The 24,064-nt window shown below is 44.3% G+C and overlaps 1 protein-coding gene across 2 annotated transcripts in view; it reads left to right on the top strand.

The window, feature by feature from the left end:
- Positions 1-24,064, top strand: part of CCSER1 (coiled-coil serine rich protein 1) — an 873,181-nt gene that overhangs the window by 547,799 nt on the left and 301,318 nt on the right. For both annotated transcript variants that reach the window (XM_083179106.1, XM_083179105.1), the window contains exon 6: positions 14,651-14,858. In XM_083179106.1, coding sequence (XP_083035232.1) covers positions 14,651-14,858 — 208 coding nt within the window. The remainder of the gene's footprint in view (positions 1-14,650; positions 14,859-24,064) is intronic.

The raw sequence follows: 24,064 nt of genomic DNA, 5'->3' as shown, positions 1-24,064 counted from the left end.
AGCACAGGCAAAGTCCTGAACTCTAGCGTGGGAAGCAGTGAGTGGCAGAGAGTTGACAATCGTCAGTCAGCCAAAAAGGGTCGGGAGGGAGTATGAATGGGGATAAGGTTGGAGATATATGAAGCAGTGGAATTATTATAATCCCTTCGCAGCGTGACTGCCCCACACCCTGTCCCCCTCTCACAGCGTGGATACCCCCCACAGCTGTCAAGCCCCTGCAGCAGTTCCCTTAACTGAGTCACTTCCTGCAGTCTGCACACCCCCCCCCCCACCCCAGCCTGTTTCTTTTCCAGCAGCATGGCTCCCACCCACAACCATCTCCTTAATGCAGCCTCTCTCTTCATAAGCAGCATAGCTTCAGCTTCCCCATGAATCGCAACTTCTTCATCCACAGCACAACTCCTCCCCTCCCACTTCAGCGCTTAACCCTCCTGCAGCATCATTTTCCCCGGCACCTGATGTGTCCAGTTTAAAAGAGGTTGCCGGAAAAGCATCAGTATCATGATCCAGAAACTGGTCCTTACATGAATTTGCAGCTATGCATTAGGATGTCGGAGTCCCGCCTCCTTTAGCACAGCAGTATTATAAAAATGCCAGTTCATAAGGTGGAACACAGGGCATCATTTTCCTCATAAACACACTGACAGAAATGGAGAGTCCTCATATAGGGCCTTATTTTGGTTCATTCTTTCTGACAAAATCCTTCTTAGATGGACAAAACCATGTGCACTGCAGGGGGGGGCAGATGTAACATGTGCAGAGAGAATTAGATTTGGGTGAGTAATTTTGTTTCTGTGCAGGGAAAATACTGACTGCTTTATTTTTACACTGCAATATAGATCTCACTTTGAAGTAAAACCCCACCCAAATCTAATTCTCTCTGCACAAGTAACACCTGCCCCACCTGCAGTGCACATGGTTTTGCCCATCTAAGAAGGATTTTGTCAGAAAGAATGAACCAAAATAAGGCCCATAGTAAGCCTCACACCAGGCCATTTTACGTTTTATTACTGCTCTTTGAAAGCCTTTTATATACAATATAGTATTTGCAAGTGTCATGTAATTATTTCACACGTGTTGCTTGGATTGTAGCAATAACCTTCCTTAAATGCTGTAGATCTTTGTTATTATAACAATATTATAAGTATTTTTGATGTGAACTACAATTTCAGAGACAAATTCCAAGAGTAAAAGAAATATGATAGACATCAAATAACATATTTTCAAAAGGAAAATATACTCATTGCAATATTTGAACTGTGTGTTTAGATTTGCAGTATATATATTACTGTCAGTCAGACCACTGTTTATGCCAACGGGCTTCTTTGTTATGCGGTACAAGAAAAGAACAATTCTTTAGTAGATTTTCACTTCTCTTTTATTATTATGTGTCAAACATGAAACAAATGTAACCTCATCTGTAGTCAGAGTGGTTTCAAATTTGATTTACACTTGTTCTTTTGAAATTTGTCTTTATGGTTCTTTAGGGTCAGGGTGCAGCTTAGGGGTTACTGCGTGTGATGATGCACCCACTATCGGAGTTGTAGGAAACCATCGGGTTTGCAAACAACTCTGAACAAGGCTTTAATTCTCACCTTATACCGATGCCTGCTTATGTTTCCACTAGAAGGGTATGGATCATTAGGTCTACAGCAAGAAGGTCAACAAGCATTGGGTTGACACCATTAGGTCGACATGGGTTTAGGTCGACATGTCACTAGGTCGACACAAGCATTAGGTCAACATGGGCAAGGTTGACAGTGAAAAGGTTAGCATGTGTTTTTTCACTGTTTGTTTTTACCCGAATATCGACACAGTCGACATAGACACAGGTTGAAGTGCACCGCGCCCACTAGCATCTTTGGTACTTGTGTATTTTGGCGGCGCCAATCGCATCGCATACCATAAGGCATACGATGGTATGCGATGCGATATCGCGCGATATTGTACAATGCTATACAATTTTAAAATTGTATGACATTGTATATGGCATACAATGCCATACAATGCGATGTGATGCGATTAAACATTGTATAAGCACCCTAATGGGTGCTTACAATGTTAAATGCACCCCCACGCCACCCCCCCACTATAAACGTGAACCCGAAGCGTGGCGAGCGGCGGCGGTACGCGTCCTCCGACCTTTTCATACCCCCACTATCCACGTCGGCGTTGAGTTGAGAATAGAAAGTGTGGCGAGCGTAGCGAGACACCGAGCCCAAAGCGTGGCGAGCGCACGCGGATACCTGTGAAGGCCGCGATGGAAATCGGGGGCGCCGCTATAATACACAAGTACCGCATCTTTCGCTGCGCTTGCCATGCTTCGGGCATGGTGCCTCCCTATGCTCGGCACACTATTTTATTCTCCCACCATGCCTTAGTGGATGGTAGGGCATGAAGTACTGCCTGTCGGGACACGTCAGCTCAAAAAACAGCGAAAAACCCCATGTTGACCTTTTGACTGTCGACCTTGCCCATATCAACCTAATGCTTGTGTCGACCTAATGACCTGTTGACCTAAACCCATGTCGTCCTAGACCCATGTCGACCTTTCAGCATGCCGACCTAATGGTGTCAACCCAATGCTTATTGACCATCTTGCTGTAGACCTAATGACTATATTCGCACTAGAAATACGCCAGTTGTAAACAGAGACTTTAATGGCTACCAGGACCCAATACTGAAAGATGGTACTTCTTTACTTTCACGGCGCCAGCATGGCGCCGCGCGTACTTCCGGGTTACGCTCGCCACTAATTAAGTTAAATAAACGGAGTTAACGCCATGCCAACATGGATAGTTCATACCTCCACTATCCATGTTGGCATGGAGTTGATTTTAATTAGCGTGGCGAGCGTAGCGAGCCACCGAGCCCGCAGTGTGGGCGAGCGAAGCGAGCCCGGCAAGGGGACTCTGACGCGCGGCGCCATGCTGGCGCCGTGAAAGTACAGAAGTACCTGAAAGAGTTCCAGCCCCCCTCCATCATAACATAAGGTGAAAACCACTTATCACAATCGTGGTTGGGCAGAGGAATGTATTGGAGGTAACTTCACTCACTGCATTTACTTGCAGTTTACTTACAGTAAGAGAGTATACAGCTTCCAAACAGTGTTAGCTGCCGTGATTGCCAACTGCAGGTACTGTACAAGCACAATTACTATGGGTTAATTGGAATCAACAGGTTCTAATCCCCCATTTTATTAAATCTGGTTCTGGTAATAAAGTTGTGTGAGAGGCACGAGAGGACTCCACAAAGGTGCATGAAATGTGTCCTTCTTGCAGACTACATAATCAATATTGCAGATTAGGCACTTCCTGTTGTGGATGGCATAGCATCATATCTGCCACCCACTTATACAATTAATTACCTGGAAAAAAAAAACACATTTACCAAAAACACATAGGTTCAGTGAAATCTCTATATTTTTTTTACCACTGCGGCCCCGTTCTGTGGCCTCCAGCAGGTGAACCAAAATCCCTCATAAACCTGCATGGGCACTGGCTTAGCAGGGCTAATTACCCACGATCAATTGGATACAACCTCTAACGGACATTTAAAACAGAAATACACTGCTCAACCTTGCTGGTGTTGGTGGGATAGTGCAGCGTTTCAGGCACTGTCACGCCATCTCTCCCACAAGCCACACACAGTGCCCCTTCCTCTCCCAAATTTTGCGAGTTATGAAAATATTAAAGGCAAAACCAGGAGTGTTAACTTATTATATTTACTGTTGAAGTATTGGAATATTGGAAAAACCTTTAATAACATACATAATTTAATTAAAAAACTTAAAGAAAAAAAGTTTTTAACATTGAATCGCTGTTATTGTTTGACAAATGTGGCTCTGGTTAGTTATAATTACAGTACAGTACAATTTGTTTCATGGTTAGTTAATCTTCACAGGAAAAGAAATGTGCAGTTCCTCCCTATCTACCCATTACTGTTGCCAGAAGCTGATTTAGATGTGCATGCTCAACCATTCTCAGGAAATCAAAGTGATATATTGATGTCTTGTAAATTAGTAATAGGGCAAACACACAAAAAGAAGTAGATCCTCCTTTATTTACTTTTCTCAGAGCAGATTCTAGATTGGAAGTATTTTAGCCGAAGATAAATAGTCTACTCTAAACAGTTGGCTGCATTGCCTAGTCAGATTGTGCTGGACAGAAGTGAACTTTCAATGCAAGATTGCTCTGAAAGTATCAATACTTTAGTATTTAATTTAGTATATTATATTATACAGAGCCAGCCCTAGCCTAAATGACTCCCTAGGCAAGATTTTGGCTGGTGCCCCCTAGCACCGCCTCTGACCCCGCTCCCCTTTCCCAACACCATCAACCCTCATCATAGCAGTCATCATTTTGGTGCTCCTACCCGCAATATTTTAAATATAAACAGTGCACACATTCGGTGTGCAGCCCAACAGTGTTCTTGCTGGAAAGGGGCATGGCCACACAATTCTACCCCCAATTCAAATTATGCCACACAGTGGTGTCCCTTATTCACGTTACATCACACAGTAGTACCACTTTACCTTATGTACATTACTCCTTAACATTATTCACATTATACCCTTAGAAAATCCTGACACATGACACATGACACACATAATGCCCATTACACATATGTTGCACATTATTAATGCCCTTATACACATGACACACATAATGCCTGTTACACATATGTCGCACATTATTAATGCATTTATACATGACACACAAAATGCCCATTACACATATGCCGAATACTATTGCACAACCAACCCACCCGCAGACAGCACTCGCACAGCCACTAACACTGTGACCTCTGCCTATGCTTGGATACAGATGTTTCCTCATACATCTTGCCTCAATAGACCATGCAGCTCCTGGCCAGTTCTGCTAACGTTGGGTGTCTTTTTTGCTGAAAATTTGTCTTATTTGCATTGTTATGACCAGCACACACAAGGAGCTTCCATTGATTAAAATTATATGTGGCATGAATATATTCTGTGTGCGACTGTGTCTGTACCTGCATATGTAACAGTGATTTCCATGAATACACTATTTCATATTTAGATTCAGCCTCAGTCACACACAGAATATAGCCATGCTGCATATCATTTTAATCAGCAGAAGCTGCTGGTGCCCCTAGGCATTCCAAATGCCCTAGGCAATTGCTTAGTTTGCCTATTCCTAAGGCCGGCTCTGATATTATAATATAATTTACAACATTGTGTATGGCTCAATGTATCAAACTTTCTTGTTTTAGTTATAATCTAATTTTTGTGACTCGGCCACTTATCTTCATAAAATCTATAAACATTGTTTTACAGTGACATTGTTTTACAATTGAAGTTGCTTGTTCCCGTTCGGCCTAATGATATCCTTACATAAGAGCTGCAATGCTATCATTTAGTTCTGCCCCTTCCTGGTTTGTCATTGCAGTGCATTTTAAAATCCAGGAAATGAGGGAGAAAGCATTTAAAGCGCTCTACAGTGTCTCAACCCCTATACTATAGGAAGAATTACAAAGTCTATAGATTTGGGTATTTAATCAGCTACAGTACATCATGGTATAACTAAACATGGGTGTTTGTCTATTTGTCTGGTTGGTTGTCCATTATTCAAAATGGTATGCCATGTTGAGCTATTATTTTATTCCTACATACTTTATGCATTTCATTCAAGCAAAGAAAAATGCGTTCTCATTTTCAAGACCAGAGTTCATTATGAAAACCTGTGCGTGGAATACAGCTTTTTGCTGTTATGGAGAGGTGGATTAAAGAAGCAAGAACCACAAAGAATTTCTCGGAAGTGGTTACAAGGAAAATTACACTCATTTGCTTTTGTTCTTTCTCTTGCAATTTCAATTGAAAAACATTTTTTGGCCATTTTGGGTAGATTATCTTTGCCTTGAGAGGAGAAATAAGCATACTAATTTTATTTTCAGGAAATGCGAACTACTTCACAAATAAATAGATATATTATTGTTGGCATGAGATCAGCTCAAAAAGTGCCCCAAAAAAGAAAAAACAGTGAAGGTGCTAACATATTATTGGTTATTTTTCACAGCTTACAAGTAACCCTATTGGAACTACTGATGCATTCAAAAAATACAGAGGTTGATGCAAATCACTGATATCTGTAGTGGTATACTGATGTTTAATGTATATAATACTACATAATGTGTGAGTGCAAAAAATAATATTGTGAAAAAGGTCCCTTAGGGGGGTATTCAATCACCGGCGAGCATCTCCCAATGGGGGAGATAGCTGCCGGGCCCTATTCAATGCTGTCTTCCTCGAAAGAATGAGCTCGACTTCAAAAGCAGTCTGTCTCGTTCTGCCGAGAACGGCCGGGAAATGTTGAGCTTTCGGCTGCAGCTCGCCCCGCCACGCCTCCTTCTCGCCCCACTGCAGGCGGGACATTGAATCTCTCCTGTAATTTCTCGGTCGAGCAGACTAAGAATGGGACAGGGTCGACAGCCGTGAGCTCAGATTGAATACCCCTTTAAATCTTTTCAAGTATTAGTGCACTAGAGTACTCTTTTTTGTTACTGCTTTGCAATGAAAACGGAGGCATTTAACATATTTCCAATATTAATTTTGGAAATAAAGACCCTTTTATACTGGACATGTCTCCACTCCCTCTATAACGCTGGTCGGGGGATCGGGGTAAATTACCCCAAATGGGGTAAAAATGAAATCTCTGGGGGTTATGGATGGTTGCGCTGTGTCTCGGCACTGCGACCACCCCTGCGAGGCTTCCCTTCCAGGCTCTGTGTGGCTTCCCTCCTTATACTCTCCTGGCAGCCACTCATTTCAAAGGCATAATGCATATGTAATGAGCAGCTGCCCCACAGGACTTCAAGTCATAACTCCGCTCGGCGTCCAGCCCCAGAAATACGTATCTGCAGCCTGGACTGCACTGTGGCTTTACTCATTGCATGGCACATCCATCTCCCCCTGCCTCGGACACTCTGCTGTGGGGGAAAGGGCATCTGCTGGAGTCGCTGGACAGTGACCGGCACCACCTCTGGTGTCAGTGCAACATCTCTTCTGGGGTGAGTAGGGGAGTGCAGGCTATTTTTCCTCTCCATCCCTGGCTACTGACCCAGCTGCTCCTATTGTGGGTATTGGAGACGCAATAATCCCACTCCCACCCTAATTATCCAGCCTGTATTTCCCTTTCATAAAAAGGGGGGGTTTTGGTTTAGGTCAATCGCACAAGACTACTAGATATCATTAGAGGACCCCTTGATCTATAATGCTTGAATATGGGTATTCTCAAGACAGGGGTGTGCTACCTTCGGACATGGATTAGAGACAATATTCGAGAGAGAAAAAAGATATGTCCTTTAGATGGTGCACCAAAGAAAAGAATAAAATTTAACTTTTATTGGGTATCTTATAAAAGACTGCGAAAATATATTAAAAACACAATACTGACATACATAGGTGGGGTTCACACATTTAAAACCAAGGTGGCAGGCAGATGTTGCTAACAGTAATTATGTTATATGTTAGTCGTGTTTGTGTGTGTCACTTGTTAACAGTTTTAAGGCTACCCCGATTCTAAGCAGAAATGTGGGTCTGCAGAGCCCACACGTTACTGCTAGACTTATAGGGGGTGCCAGGGAGGAGTGGGTTAAATAACCTCTTATAACTCTGCATGTCCCTTGTTCTGCAACTCTGTTAGATTATATTGCTTATATTAGTCTTGGGACATAGGGCAAGGATGCCTTATATGTCTCTCAAGATGAAGCATTAAAACTTCCCTCCTTCCAGGATGCCTCTCTATGGGCTGCTGAGCTGGGGACTGTGATTTCCCTTCTATGTGTAGTTCAGAGGTCAGTACTTCACATGCGCCAGTCCTGGTACCTGTCATCATAGTACAGGCACCAAGAACGCTGTGTCTGTAGCAGAGACCAGGAGGGGGTGTCGTCATCGCAGCCAGCGGCAGACCCCCTCCTGCCATAAGGTACAAGCCGCCACTGGGTGTGACTTAAGACTTTGGAGCCTGTGAAAGGGAGAAAGTGTATCTGTCTGTTAAAGAAACCTTTGATGGGAATATAGGGCTCTGCTATACGGTCAGTATGGTGACTTAGGAAGCTGCACCTGATATTGGAAATATAAACTTGGGGCAAAATTCATCTTAAAACAACAGGAAGCCCATGGTTAAGACTGTGAACAGTTTCGGTATTTGTTGACAGCGCCATTGGATGTCCTTCATTATTTTCTAGAGCTGTGTGGGGTTTGGTAAATCCAGGAGGACATCGATCGGCTACAGTCTTGGAGTGCAAGACATAATTTTTATATTGTTTTATAGTAGATGTTTTTATTTTCATTTTTTATTCCTGTCAAAATATACAAGTATTTTATGTGCAGAAATTCTATTTGCATGAGTGTAGTATGTCCATAAGTAGGGAGAGGTAGAGGGGGATGCACCATAATAAGTGAAGGAGTGGTTAAGGGTGACAGGTATATTTGTGCTATCTCTCATGAAAGGGAATAGCGAGTGGCCCAGATACTGCACACTTGATATACTGTATGTGCACATTTTCTAGTTGGATACAGATGGCAGTGCTGCCCTACTGCCACCAGACTTACCTCTTACACAAAAGAGCAGTCCATTAAAGTGTGTGTGTGTGTGTGTGTGTGTGTGTGGGGGGGGGGTATGCTCATGTGCCGGTCCCTGTACCTGCTGGTTCTGTTTCACAGTTGCCGGTATCTGGGATGATGGCTGTTTCCACATGTAAGTTGTAGCCACCACTGTTTGGGAGAGATTGTCTTGGGAACCTATGTAAATTAAATGTATATGCTTTTCAGAGACAAGAAGATTTATGCTGTAACACAGCAAGCCAAATTGTCATTTCAGACTTTTCAAAATAACCTATTATTGTTCCTCCAAATCTTAGTATCTCCAAATCTGTGCAGAAATATAATGGATGATGTCTAACTAATGCCAGGTTATTATAGTTGCCATCCGTTATTTCCTTGTGCAGTATAGTATGTAAACATTTGATGTACTGTAGTAAAATCTTTGTCTATCCTTTATCTGTCATTTATATACTTGTACTTTGTAATCACATATACATGCACAAATACTGTATCCACCTCTGTCATAATAGGATTAGTCATAAAACCTGTCATGTTTCAAATGACAGTCATAAATGCATGATAAACTGAAAACAGTTGTTTGCTCTTAAATGCTGTTGTTTGTTTCTTACGCCATATCAGTATACTGCTTATCATTTAACACTAAAAACTTAAAACCATCGACAGATGAGAATATTGTAGCAAAGTCCCGTATTCATCAACACTATGGGCTTTATTGTAGTTCACTCTTTCTGACAAAATCCTTCTTAGATGGACAAATTCATGTTCACTGCGGGGGGGGGGGGGGGGGGGCAAGGCCAGCTGCTCTGTGAGCTGCTGTCCATGCTAGCCCCTCTGGCTGCAGGAATACACGCTGTGTGCTATTCACAGTTGACAGGGGGACTCCCAACTGCCCTCTTCTCCCACCCCAGGCAGGTTCCAGCAAAAAGCGGGACAGTTGGGCGGTATGCCGAAGCAGCAGTACTGTGAAAAATAAAAGCGAACACCATTTTGTATATCCCCATTCAAAACATATTTACACATATCAGCACTGATATCTCTCCCCCCTCTTCCTCATTCTCTGCTGCCTCCAACTCCAATATGTCCACTGTGCCCTGAGCTGTCTCTTACCTGTGAGACAGGGCCTGGGCTGGGCGTGCTGCTAACTGGAGTCTAGACTCAGCTGCGGGTGGGCAGGTGTGCGCAGCTGCTCCTACATGGCTATTATATTATAGCCGTGTACAGTGCTTCTGTGCATGTGCAGAAGGTACTGTTTGAGCCCAAAAAAGGAACAGTACTGCGCGATCAGAGAGGTCTGATTGCGGAAGTCTCCACAGCAATGTTGCGAAGGGCAATATCGAAAAGGACACTTTTCGAGGGAGGACAAAAAATTACAAAAGGAGGACGGTTGGTCACCTTATTTTTACTTGACTTGACAATCTTCCTGTACAATTGTCCCATGATGGATTCAGATAGGGCACTAAAAATTCTCTAAGGGCCTAATTCAGTATTGATCGCTACCCAGAGAAATTGCAGCTAATCTGCAACCGAGACAGGCTGTCACTGACATTACAGACCCTCCTCAAAAGGAATGGGATCATTTGGTCGACCATCTTAAAAACACCTGGGCACGTCTCTGTTTTTTCCACCACACCCAGGTAAAATAGCAGGTTGCCACCCCCAAACTCTGGCTTCCTGTCTGTCAAGCTCCCGCCACTTTGCCTAATTCCGTACGCATGCACAGTCTTTTGATAATCGCTAGATTTGGGTATTCTCTAATTGATCCATGCTGAATTAGCCCCCAAATGTGGACTTTGGTTCCTTTATGAGGCTGTGTTTCAGTATGGAAATGAGCTAATTAGTATTCACCAGTTTCTTTCTCAGTTCTAATTAACATTTTTAAAAGCCGAAGTCACACTCAGCGTGTTGTTCCTGTGTGCTTTAATAATAAACGAGAACATAAACCCAATATTCCCAAATGTAATACTATAAAAGCACTATTGATATCTTTCATTTGCAATTCTGCTCACATCCCATATTTAAGAAGATGACCTCGTTTTGATTCACCGTTTTATTTTCTATTTTTTATGTTATCGCAAAATACAGCATTTACATATGTGCCCTCATACACCCAACATCAAAACGCCATATGGCATGAGAAGCAGACAGTATTTACCCTGCAAAAAAACAATATAAATGTATTTGGTCTCCTTGATTTTTGCATTACTGAAGCTGGCCCTAGAAATGCGAGGCTGTGACTTTTATAGCACCGGCATTAGTACTTTACACACATACAAAGCCACAGATGACGCAAAACGGGTGTCGGCATGAGAAAAGCCACAGCTGCTGCTGCATTGTACAAACCTTGGTTTTTACAGCAGTTTCCAATTCCAAGGGGGTCATTCTAGTTGACAAGCAAAGCTTAAAAAATCCGCTGATGTCAGCTGCCCATCCCCTGGTGCATTATCATGGGGATGCCCATAATATACTGGGCGTTCCCATGGGTGCAGCCCCTCGCTGCTGCACCATGCCCTCCGCCCACACTACTAGGTGCGGACAGGATGGGTAATAATCAATTCCGTGTCCGTTCGCACCAAGTGGCTGCACATGGGCATACATGTGTATACACAGAATGTTTAGACTAGAATAAGGTGCTAAATTCCTTTCTGGCGGAACTCCGATGTAGCTAGCTTTACAGCATGGAAGCCTATGGGTATCCCCTTGCAGTCCAGTTGTGTGTGGGATCCGACACAGATCCATCCCAGCATGCACCGTGGCTGCAGACAAAGAGCAACTCTTATCGGAAGAGCTACTTCTTGCATTGCTCATCACATACAGTATGTTAATACATAAGTACTGGGCGCTGCAGGTGGGGCTGATGTAACGTGCAGAAAGAGTTAGCAAAACCTTAGCAACAAACCCGGGATACTCCTGTGAGACAGATCTCTTGCATGCAACTGCAATGTTGCTGCCTACAAATGCCCATTTCATGCAAGAAGAGATTCAGCCAACATATCTCACCCGGAGATACACAAATTTGTGTATATTCAGTTTCCGCACATGTGCAGTATGCTAAAACTCCCAATTTACAGCCATATCTGAAGCTGGTCATTGTGATTATCTGTGTTATATACAGATTATTGCATTTCTGTACACTGCTTCTTATTTTCTAGTGCGATGTACATTTAGGAACTCATACTTTCTCATTCGTATTAATAAAATATATCGGTAGTGTGGAAAATATGTGCAAACTATAAGAATTAACATGATGTTACAGGTCGAGTATCCCGTATCCGAATATCCGTTATCCGAATTATTCCGAAATACGGACATTCCAGAAAGTGAAAATTTTTTATTTTTTTGCTAAAAACTCACTGGGGACATTTGTAACAGCATCACTGGGGACATGATATGTAACTGGCACTATATATGTGCAAGACAATGATTGCTTGGCATTCAAATTCAGTGCTGAGATAGTACACACATTTTGTTTCACGTTTTGAAACCTTGTTTTTTGAACAATTAAAATATATTTGTGTGTATTTTATGTGGTAATAAAATATATTTGTGTGTATATTATGTGTTTATACAGCATAAATGCAAGATACTTCAAAATACATCATTGAAATATTAAAATATTCCAAAATACGGAATAATCCGTTATCCAAAATTCTCCTGGTCCCGAGCATTTTGGATAAGGGATACTCAACCTGTATTTGGATATAATAAAACAATTTAACTAATTTAGCCATGAATGTAAGTAGCATTTTAAATAACCAACCTTTTCATCTTTTGCTATTATCAGTGCTGTGTAATGGTTTATAGATATGACTATTGTCATAAGTAGCAGAAATAAAACAAACTGACTACAGAAGGCACATCTGTTGCTCATTGTCAGATGCTGCCCTGTCTTCTATAATTATTGCTTTGTGGATATTTTTTATAAATAAAACTAGTTCCATGGAAATGTTTCCATCAATAACAGCAGGCTGCTCAGTATCTACTTCTATGGGCCCCTCTCATGATATATATATATATATATATATATATATATATATATATATATATATATATATATATATATATATATATATATATATATACTGTATGATGTATGATTATAATTCCCAGATTGCAAACAGCTTAATGAGTGCAGCTACAGTACAGTATGTGTTTTTTTCTATACCAGCATTGTTATGTTAAACTACTATAGTATATATCAGCGCTGTCCAGGTTCATATTGAAGGCAAGATCAGGATCACATAAAACTTTCTACACTGTTGTTTATTTCTGATGATTCCCATAAGGAATGGTGGGGAACTTTTTTGGGTACAAGAGCCATTTGTATTGGCAGAAAATGCCTCGGGGGCCATATAAAAAAAAAACACACTTACAAATTGCCATGTGGCAGCCGTTCCATGGTCCAGCAGCTGCCAAAGTTTAAGTGTCTCCGATCTGTGTGTTCCGGCGGCTGTGCAGGAAGTCAAGTACAGGGGAAAATCTTGCAAGAGGTCGGTAGCTCTCGCAAGATTTCCCCTGTACTTGAATCCCTGCACAAAGGCCGGGCGGGTGGGCCACACAGACCGGCTGCAGGGGCCGGAGGTTCCCCACCGCTGCCATAATGCAATTCTTTTCAATTGTTTCTTATGACTGACAGCAGCATGTCCTACGGTGTGTACTAGGCAGGTTACCCAACATTGGGCTATATTTAGAGTAGCTGCGGGGGTGCTTTACCGCTGGCACACACCTATGGATTGGACCAACACATCGTGGGTGCTAAAAAGCATTGGCGATGTGCTGCTGATGGGTCCGATTGCATCATCTTATGTCCCATCGGTGTGACCACACGGTCTGGATCATATGCACTTGGGACCACGCTTGGGACCCGACGGCATGTCACATACTTTCAATTTGGACCAATTTCACGACCCGATCCATTGGAAACGGATGACATCGCCCAAAAAGGGCCAGTGTATGGGGCCTTAAGATGTTTATTTTATTAAAATTCACACTCATAGAAGTTCAATGGGTTATTTTGTTTTCATACTTTATTATGAGGTTGGGATGCATCATGCATCCCACATGGTAGCATACATTTTGCTACTTATTGCATGCATAGCATTGTTTATTTATGCTGTATGCTTGTAGAGTAGAGAACGGACATCAGTTCTGATGAGCTGTCTTTTGTGGTGCATAGACTTTATGACCTAGGATTCTACTGCGGATTAGCAGCTCCTTGTCCAGCACATGTGTGAGCCTCCAGGGATACTGTGAATCATGTGTAAAGAAGACCATAGGCTTTGATAGATGGCATTGCCTATTGGGTACAAGCTTCTAAATTTTTAGAATTTTGGAGCTTAAAACATATGGGGAATGTGGTCAAACCTCTGAAACAGCAGTTTTAGTGTCAGCACATTCTGCCCTGAGATAAAACATGGCAGTTGTCAGAGAAGTGCATTTATCTAAAGCAATGGCACTCACTGCTGTCCATGACACCTCAAGATAGTGCAATTCAGCATTGTTTCACTGCTTTGTGTACTGTGGACATCAATGTGTGGTGTTGGCATTTCTATAATGGGTCAATGTTTGCAGTGCACATGGACCCCTGGGTCCTAGTGGGGCCCAGACAGCACACACTACACTCATGTTTTATTACTTACCTTTCCATAGTTCCGCATTGGAGCTACAACCATGGAAAAAAAAAAATCACTGTCAAAATGGCCACCACGCATGTGCAGTAGGTATTTTGCCCCCAGAATATGACAAGTGACATATTTTCAGAGACCTGCTCAAGCACAGTAGGCTCTGGAACAATGCCGGCTTCTACTGCAGCGTGATGAGGAGGGGGCCCACCTGGAGTCTGCACAGGGGCCCTCTGTTAAAATGCCCCTGGACTTTGCACAAATAAGTTGTGTATATGTAATTGATTGGCAATATTTTCAGGATTGAGTGAATAAATGCATTATTGTGTAGATTATAAATAGAACTTTTCTGTAACAAAGGTAAGCTTATACTTATTGTTTTGCATTCAAGTTTCAAATTGTAATGGCTTTCCCCTTTCTTATTTTTTAGAAACCTCTTTTTAAATTTGCCAAAAGAGAATGATCAAGATGATGCTAAGTGCCCTCATGTCTGCCAAATGCCCAACAGCCCATCTTTGGAATGGCCCTTTGCACAGGAAGATAGTACTGGTTTGGAGTCATTGCCTTTTAGATTGATGATGCAAGACTGTACATCTGTAAAGACATTACTGCTCAAAATGAAGAGGATACTGCAAGAGGTAATGACTTCATTATCTATTAGATTCATAACACTTGATGTCAGTGGGTATTTGTATGGATTTATAGAATAAAATGGGAATAAATAGAGAGGAGGAAGAGAATGTAATATCCTGTCTGTGGGGTTGGGAGTTTAATAGCTGGTGAGAACAAACAGAGTTTTGCTAATGCTAAGATGCAGCCCTGAGACATACAAAAACAGAAGTCTAGAAAACTCTGTGGAGGAATGGCTTCCAGATTGATTATATACATAACAACATATTTGCATAAAACCATAAGTTCTGTAGATATTATTGTGGAATTATATTCCTTTGCCACCAAAGTGTATTACTTATTCAATACAGTAGGTCTGGCATCTTCCTGAGTGAATAAAAGGATGTGTAATATAAACTGTGTAGTTTCTAAAACATTTTTTTTTTTGTAAACTAGAACCCTACGAAAGAAAACAAAATCTAGCCGTAAAAAGAAAATTAAAAATAAAATTGTTTTAAGAAGGGCTCATCTGAACTGAAATATGCAAACTAATTGAGACAGAATAATGTAATTAATTTAATGACTATTTAATACAAGCTACAGGATGGCGTATTGTCATATTAGGTTTATGAAACCAAATTAGATTTCATTTTAGAATATATATATCTAGCCCTGGGGAGCTGCTGACACTGGTGATTAATATTGACAACCCATGGGAAGTAATTTTTGGACTTTAGATGCCACTTTTTGAAAGTCATAATGTACTACATATAATTATACTTGTACAGTATTAAAGTATCATGGTCCATCAATCATCATCATTATTTAAATATTAATACAAATTTAGCACTTGATGCACACCTTTCTTCAATAGTTAAAGCTGCTGAAATGTTTTTAGAACTGAACTCTATATTGCAGTTTTCCACACTCTCCCATTATAGTCAATATTTTAAGGATATCCATGTTTTAGTCCAGATGGCTAAAGCAATTGACGTACTAAATGACTAATTAAGGCACATGCTCAACCATCCACTATTGTGTACGCTGTGAATTATATGTTGTCTATAGGGCCAATACATGATAATGGTTATAATGACACACACAAAAAAAATGGTATTCTTTTGAGTTTTCAAAATAGGTTGATCAATTAAATTATAGCTTTTTTACATAATAATAATAATAAAAAAAAAAAATTTCCCTTAAATCACCCCCCCCCCACCCCCCAAAAAAAAAAAAAGGCTCTTAATACATATAGTTGAGCTGAACTATCAAGTAGGTTTATTTTACAAAATGGTGGTGACTTGGCTTATTGCATATGTGAAAACTACATTTTGTGATATTGTGTTAAGTACTGTATAATGGAAAAAGGTTATAATTGAAAAATATATATATATTTAAAGTAATATTTTGTAGTAGAGTATGCTAACAACATACACAATAGTATTATAAATCAGGCATGCTGCTAACTGTAGTGCATAATTCTTAAAAGGCACATACAGTATTATTACAATGTATCTTACCCAAGGTTGAGTACACATCCATCCAAGGTCAATATCCATGTTTTTCCGGAATAAAAAAAGATCACTAACCATATCATGCGGCACACACAGGGTTGGGGTGCCTGACAGTTTTCCGACAGTTATCATCCTGACAGATATTACCCGCCATCAGGATCGCAACAGTCAAAACCCCAACACTCGGGGTCCCGGCGGCCACCGGCTATTCTCCCTCGTGGGGGTCCATGACCCCCATAGAGGGAGAATAGAATAGGTGGCAAGCGTAGCGAGCCACCGTGCCCGCAAGGGGCTTTGTTGCTCTCGCCCCGCTGTCTGAGTCTGGCCAGTCGGGATCCTGACGTCGGGCTAATGACTGTCGGGATCTGACTGTCGGGACCATATACCACACCCCAGGGTTGGACTGGCCCATAGGTTTAAAGCAAAACCTCTGTTAGGCCCCACTGGCTGCCCCCTCCCTTCCACCTCCCTCCTATCTTCCTTCTCATTCTTTCCTCCTCATCATCATCCTTTCCCCTCCTTCTTCCTCCTCTTCTTCTCCTTGGATTAGGTTCCTGAATGTGTACTCGTACTATACATTATACTGTACATATGTTACAGTACCTACTGCACAGGACTATGGTGTTTTCTATAGAGTGCATTACAGTTATTAGTCTGGTACATTATCATGCATGCATTAAGAGTATTTACGGTATGTATTTATCAAGGAACCGGTACCATGCACTCTTCTATTGGGAAAGAGGTAATAGAAGGCTCAACCTTCAGTAAATTTCCACTTTTGACTTTGGTGCACCAATGCTGTCTTTTCCATGTTACTGCAAAGTTTCAAATTGCTTTTCCTGAAAGAGTATTGTCAATCTGTCCAAGTATACATGTCAAGTATCATTAGTATACTTCCCTGTGCATGCGGGGACTCCAGTCCCAGACAGAAAGAGGGCACAGGACTGGAGTTTAAAAAGTATATTGGTCATAAACAAAGTTCGTTTTTCCCTTGAAGCAATGTAGAGGTTGAATAGTCAGCACTAGTCTCACCAGGCATTCCAGGTGTTTGAGAAAGGGAAGGAGGGCCCTGCCTATTTTGTCAGTCTCAAGCCGCACAATTTCTGATGGCAGCCCTGCTTGCAATAGCTCAGTGTCAGCTCAACAGTCATTTGGAAAGCAATATTCTGCTGCTGGTGAATCTCGTGCTGGAGTGCAAATGGCAGTGAATGAGACATCATAAGATATTTCTTAGCACAAATCTTTAGTAACATTGTTTTGCCATTCTTTCTACTCGACCAGAAGACTATGGTTACAGAGAATATTGTAATTTCATTTATTTCTTAAAACCTTATTTATGAATGGAGTTTTCTGATAATGAAGATTTGTGTCTTGGTGTCAGGATTATAATAAAAGACATGCCAAAACTTAAAACGTGTAAGAAATATTTTTCTGACAGTGATTGTTTCTGCTTTAAACCAGCAAAAGAAGAAACAAATAAATTACACGTTCATGTTATAAACTGCAAAAGTGAATAAAGGGAAAAAACTATGATCTGACAGAGAACAACGCTAGAAAGATTACTTTCCTGGGGATGGAAATATTCATAGAATTTCAGTCAGATCCTCTTGATGGCATTTCAAGAAGGTGGGACATGTAAAACAATGGTAAAACAATGATGGGGGTACATACAGACGGGTCGTTTTCACAAGGATGTTTTGCATACCCAGACTCACAAATGAATAGATATGAATAATCGCATCAAGGTTTCTTTTAAAATGATGTGTACCCCACACTCACAATGAAATATATGAGGATCCACATATAAGGGTTTCTTTTAACTGTCTCATCACTTAAACAGAAATGAATGTACTGTACGTCTATAGAAGGCATATGTACCACTACTGACGGTCTGTATAGTAGATCAAAGCACATCATGGTATCTTTTCCTCAAAAATCATGTACAGTCTCACAGTAAAAAGTATTTTAATCCAAATAGACAAAATACATATAAAAATTGAAAATGTCCAAACAAGCATGTGCTAAAAATGATCAATTAAAATTATAACTAAAAAATGGAGGAAGCACATTTGTGGCTAAAGTTTGGATGAGATGGATAATAGAGAAAAACCTGATGAAGAAAGACTGGAGCCCCTTAATCTGTCCCTTATGACAGGGTGTCTTAACGCATGGGCTTGATGGGCAGTTGCCCAAGGGCCCCATAATCCCAGGGGCCCGAGCCCATATGTTAAGATGGCCTTTTACTGGCCCTTAAACCCCCGGCCTAGCCGGTCCCACAGCCCCCTTGGCCGGTACGTCAGGCCCCATAGTACCTCACAGTCACAGTGTATTTTCCCACCTGGCTCACACAGATGTCTTGCTGCTAGAAGCTGCCTGCTGCTCTGGCCATCGGGTACTTACCTGCAGCATGCGCACAGCAAAACACTGGCATCTGCCAGGGCAGAGATAGAATGGATGGGGTTTGAGAGCTGGCAGGCAGTGCAACAGTGGGTACCAGATTATGAGAGCAGTGTCCCGCAGCAGTGCGTGACCAATGGGAAGCAGCCCCCCCTCCCCCGCCTCCATGAAAGCAGCTGCACCTAGGCGCACGTAGGCGCACACCAGCGGCAGTAGGAGACCGCGGCATGCCATCGGCTCAATGAACCAGCAGAAGAAGCCCACACAAGGGGCTCCATGAGCTAGCAGCAGTAGGACCAGTGGTAAGATGCCCTAATCAATTGGTGCCACCGGTAGTGGCTGCCTACAGTCACTGGGTGAGCATGGTCTTAGTGTGCCGGGCGGGTGAAATGTATGGATGGATGGAATCACTGTATGTATGTCTATGTATGTATGTATGTATGAGTGCTCTTGTGTGTATGTATCTATGTATGTATGTATGTATGTATGTATGAGTGCATCAGTGCATGTGTGGTGGCCGGGACACGACGGGAGAGATCTCCCCTTACCTTGTATCTTCGGAGGCAATTCAGGTTCGGCGGGCCTCCAGTCTCCGGTGGGCAGGAGATAGACGCTTCAATGAAAGAGACATATGTGGGTAGAATAACTCAGATTTATTGCAGGTTAGTTTCGGATCCAGACCACTGACCCCCTCGGCTGGGCAGTAAGTGAAAGAATAAGGCACAATAATGACACAACAAATAATCACGCGACCTAATGTCGGCACATAGATATAAGAGGATTCGATACCATAAATACAACGCTGCCTTCTACGGTTAACACGGTGAGTCGCTGGCTAACAGTGGCGAAACATCAATAGATCAGATTATACAGGTTTCCGCTGACCTAGATTGGCCGCAATAGCTTCCTGTGTTCCTAGTACCGGGTGGCCTGTAATGGGGTCAAACGCCCCCGCTTAAATATTATCACTGAACCGCTGGGTGCCACCGGTACTACCAACACTGAAGTTCTCTTCCATGTCATGCATGAATTCTCCACATTAAGTACATACCATCACATATAACCAACACAGTAAAGAATAACTTTGGTTAACTGGTGCACCAGGGTACCCCCCTTCTATCAACAACCTGAGGTGACGTCACCATTTATATATCATTCAGTTTCGGCCGACCAGTGTACAGGGCGAATAGGAATGTCAATCCCGGGGTTTACTCGGTAATACGTGGGGTCTCTATGATTCCTTTTGAGCAGGACTGCAGAATTACTGAATCCGGCCACAGGGTGGCACTGTCCCCTCACACATGTGGAAGTCTCTGTACCACCTGTACTTTGTACAGGGTACGGACTGTGAGGCAGGATGAAATTCCAAAAGGGCTGTACTGTGCAACCTGCTAGTTCCTCCTAATGAACGGGATGTCCCTTTTGTCCGGCGCTTAGGTGAGACCGGGTTTAGGGTCTGAGGGAATGCTGGGTAGTGGCTTTGGACAGTGGGGGTACTCCGGGTAGGTCTTGCTGTGGGGAGCTAGTCGCGCGGGCACCAGGGGCTGGGTAATGGCTACCTGTCAGTATGGGGAGTGACAGTCGGTACCTGGAGGCTGGTCACTGGCGCAGGCTCCCGCCCGTCACGACCTCCAGCTCCAGGCGTCAGGTCCCCTCTTAGCTCTCTCCGACGGGCGACTTCTCTCTTGGCGGGGCTCACTAGTGGGGGCGCCACAGCCGCAGCGTTGCCCCACTCAGTGCGTCGCCGTCCGCCTTGCTGGTCTCCCTGTAGCGCTGGCGCTTCACTGGCGCCGGGACTTCACTCGGCAGGTGCCGGGGCTTCTCCTTCCCTCCGGGCGTCGGGACTCCTCTCCTCACGTCACACAACGGCTGCCGGCTCTATCAGAGTTCTCCGGCGCTCTCCTCTCTCCGCTTACTCCTTCCCTCTGTTGTTCTCTCGGTCCTTCCCCCACACTCGTCCCTCCAATCAGGCCTCTCCTAGGCCCGTCAGTCACTTCAAAGGCGCGAAACCCTCGGGGAGAAATTAACCCCGTGCATGCTGCTCCAGGGGCGCTGTTGGCATTAACCCCCTCACGTCCGTAGAAGGGGGATGTGGGGTTTGGACAGTTCTGGGGCACCACATTCACCCCCGGTTTAACGGATGCGTGTCCCCGCGCATCATAACACAACAGTTAATGTCTTTTTACGCTCACATGACGTTTACAACGGTAACACTGACGGTATTTTATAGTTGACAAAACATACAACAGGTTATGGAGAGGTATCTAATCCTGATACCGCCGGGGAAGCGTACCCCGAGTACTCCTTTCGGAGCGCCTTAGCTCGGGGGCCACCTCCTCGGCCGCGCGAGGCGCGATTAATTCAACTGGCGGCCTAGGCTGGGCTTGCCGCGGCATAATGGACCAGCCCACCATCATCAATAGCTCGAGAGGGTCAGTGGGCAGTGGAGGCGAGAGGACCGCTTCACCCTTCGGCTCTTCATCCCCATCATCCTTTGGTGCTTCCTTTAGCTTTTGGTCCGGTCTTAGGCGGAGCCTGCGCTGACTTCTGTGGGCCGATGCTGGAGGGGCACCGTCGAACTTCGAGGTCTGGCCACCAGCCACTATCAACATGGGTTCGGCTGCGTGCGAGTTCAGTCCCCGCTTGGGGTTCGCTTCGGTATGTGGCCGCTTCTTCCTCATTGGTTCACTCTGTACTCGAACCAGAGAGCTCTGTTGGCCCCATCCGTACGCTTTCCCATTACTTCCTTCTACCCCATCTTCTGTTTCTTCGGGGTACACACCACTCCATCGGGGTGGATATTTTGGGGAGTAGTACCGTGGATGACTTCTGTGACTCGGGTAATTCCAACGGCGCTCTCTTCTTGCGGCATGTTGGGTACCTCTGACTGGAACGCCACCAGGGCCAGTGACGTCGGCTGCCCGGAGGCCCTTTCTTCCCCTGATGATGTCGAATTCCACCGGCTCTCCGGCCCCAAGACTTCGATAGGAATCTGTTGCATTCTTCTTCTCGATAGCTGTGAAGTGGACGAAGATATCCTTTGCTGCGTCAGCACAATTAATGAAACCGTATCCCCGTTGTACGTGAAACCAAACCACTCTTCCCTGGTTCTTCATGCGGGTTGGAGGGTGACGATCCGGGGTGGCAGATAACTTGCTTGCACCTATATAGCATTGTCTGCCGTAACAAGCCTGCCCATCTTCGGGAGCTGGACCTACGCTTCCTGGCCTCCCCGAGGCTCGGCCCTTGACCTCGGGGCGTTGGGGTTTAAAGCTTCATCCCGGTCGCAACCTCTCTCCGTGCTTCCGACCTCCTGGCTTCGGTAGTACGTCGGACGTCCCTGCCCATCCAACCGGTCGGGAGGCTGCCGTCCATACTCTCGGGGCGGTTCCCACCTTCTTCGGGCCGGACTTTGTCTTTCAGTTCTCCATCTCGGTTCTGCATAGCTCGGTGGCGGTGCGCTTGCCATCCGACGCATTTCTCTCTGCATCTCCGCCATCCCAACGGCCAGTTCCTCCATTTGTCTCTGGAGCGCCTGCATCGCGTCCCCGTCGGGCTGTTGGTCACCCTGTACCGCCAAGTCGTAGGGCCATTTCGCCTTCTCCGTGGCGCTGGCTGTGGCTCCGGTTGAGTTTGCTCCTTCTTTGAAGCCGATCAGTTCTGGATACTCCTCTTCCCTATTTTTGGGGTTACCAATGATAGCGAGGGCAGCCGTCTTGAAGTCCCGGAAGGTCTTGCCAGGTATCTGCGACCTCAGCAGCCGTAACTGGACCTTGACATTTTCTTGGGCCACCCCTTCTACAAATTGAACTGTTAGGGCCTCGTCGGCGTTTCGCACCTCTTCCGGGTCCACTGCCTGGATAGCCTTTAACGTCTCCTGTAGGCTCAGGGCATAGTCCCGTAGGGACTCATTTGGCTGTTGTTTGCGAGCATATAATTTCATCTTCAGCTCAGGGACGGTCTTTGTTTCAAATGTTGTGAAGATTTTCTTTAGCATGTCTGTCGCACTTTTTCTATCTTCCATTGGCCATGAGGCCACTTCTCTGCGCGCCGACCCAGTCAGCTGCCCCATCAGCATTTCCACCTTCTGCTGTTCGCTAGGCTTATACATCCGGAACGTGGATTCTATGTTGTTCCTGAAGTCCGCAAATGGGGTTTTCTGTAGCTGATCCTCCTCTCCGCTATAGGTCGGAAGCCACGGGGCTCCGAAATAGTACGGCAGGGTGATGGCCGTGGCCGGTGTTGCATCCTCTGCGTCCTGTTCTTGATTCTGTGGGTTTGGCGGCTGTGCCGCCCCTCCGCCTTGTTGCTGCTCCATCTTTCACCGAGTTGTCGCTCTCCTGATGCACCCGGATCCTGTTCGTGACGCCAAAAGAGATGTGGTGGCCGGGACACGACGGGAGAGATCTCCCCTTACCTTGTATCTTCGGAGGCAATTCAGGTTCGGCGGGCCTCCAGTCTCCGGTGGGCAGGAGATAGACGCTTCAATGAAAGAGACATATGTGGGTAGAATAACTCAGATTTATTGCAGGTTAGTTTCGGATCCAGACCACTGACCCCCTCGGCTGGGCAGTAAGTGAAAGAATAAGGCACAATAATGACACAACAAATAATCACGCGACCTAATGTCGGCACATAGATATAAGAGGATTCGATACCATAAATACAACGCTGCCTTCTACGGTTAACACGGTGAGTCGCTGGCTAACAGTGGCGAAACATCAATAGATCAGATTATACAGGTTTCCGCTGACCTAGATTGGCCGCAATAGCTTCCTGTGTTCCTAGTACCGGGTGGCCTGTAATGGGGTCAAACGCCCCCGCTTAAATATTATCACTGAACCGCTGGGTGCCACCGGTACTACCAACACTGAAGTTCTCTTCCATGTCATGCATGAATTCTCCACATTAAGTACATACCATCACATATAACCAACACAGTAAAGAATAACTTTGGTTAACTGGTGCACCAGGGTACCCCCCTTCTATCAACAACCTGAGGTGACGTCACCATTTATATATCATTCAGTTTCGGCCGACCAGTGTACAGGGCGAATAGGAATGTCAATCCCGGGGTTTACTCGGTAATACGTGGGGTCTCTATGATTCCTTTTGAGCAGGACTGCAGAATTACTGAATCCGGCCACAGGGTGGCACTGTCCCCTCACACATGTGGAAGTCTCTGTACCACCTGTACTTTGTACAGGGTACGGACTGTGAGGCAGGATGAAATTCCAAAAGGGCTGTACTGTGCAACCTGCTAGTTCCTCCTAATGAACGGGATGTCCCTTTTGTCCGGCGCTTAGGTGAGACCGGGTTTAGGG

The sequence above is a fragment of the Crinia signifera genome, chromosome 1, assembly GCF_055691185.1.
Source record: "Crinia signifera chromosome 1, ASM5569118v1, whole genome shotgun sequence".
NCBI classification, from domain to species: Eukaryota; Metazoa; Chordata; class Amphibia; order Anura; family Myobatrachidae; genus Crinia; species Crinia signifera.
This window is presented reverse-complemented; position numbering and strand designations above follow the sequence as displayed.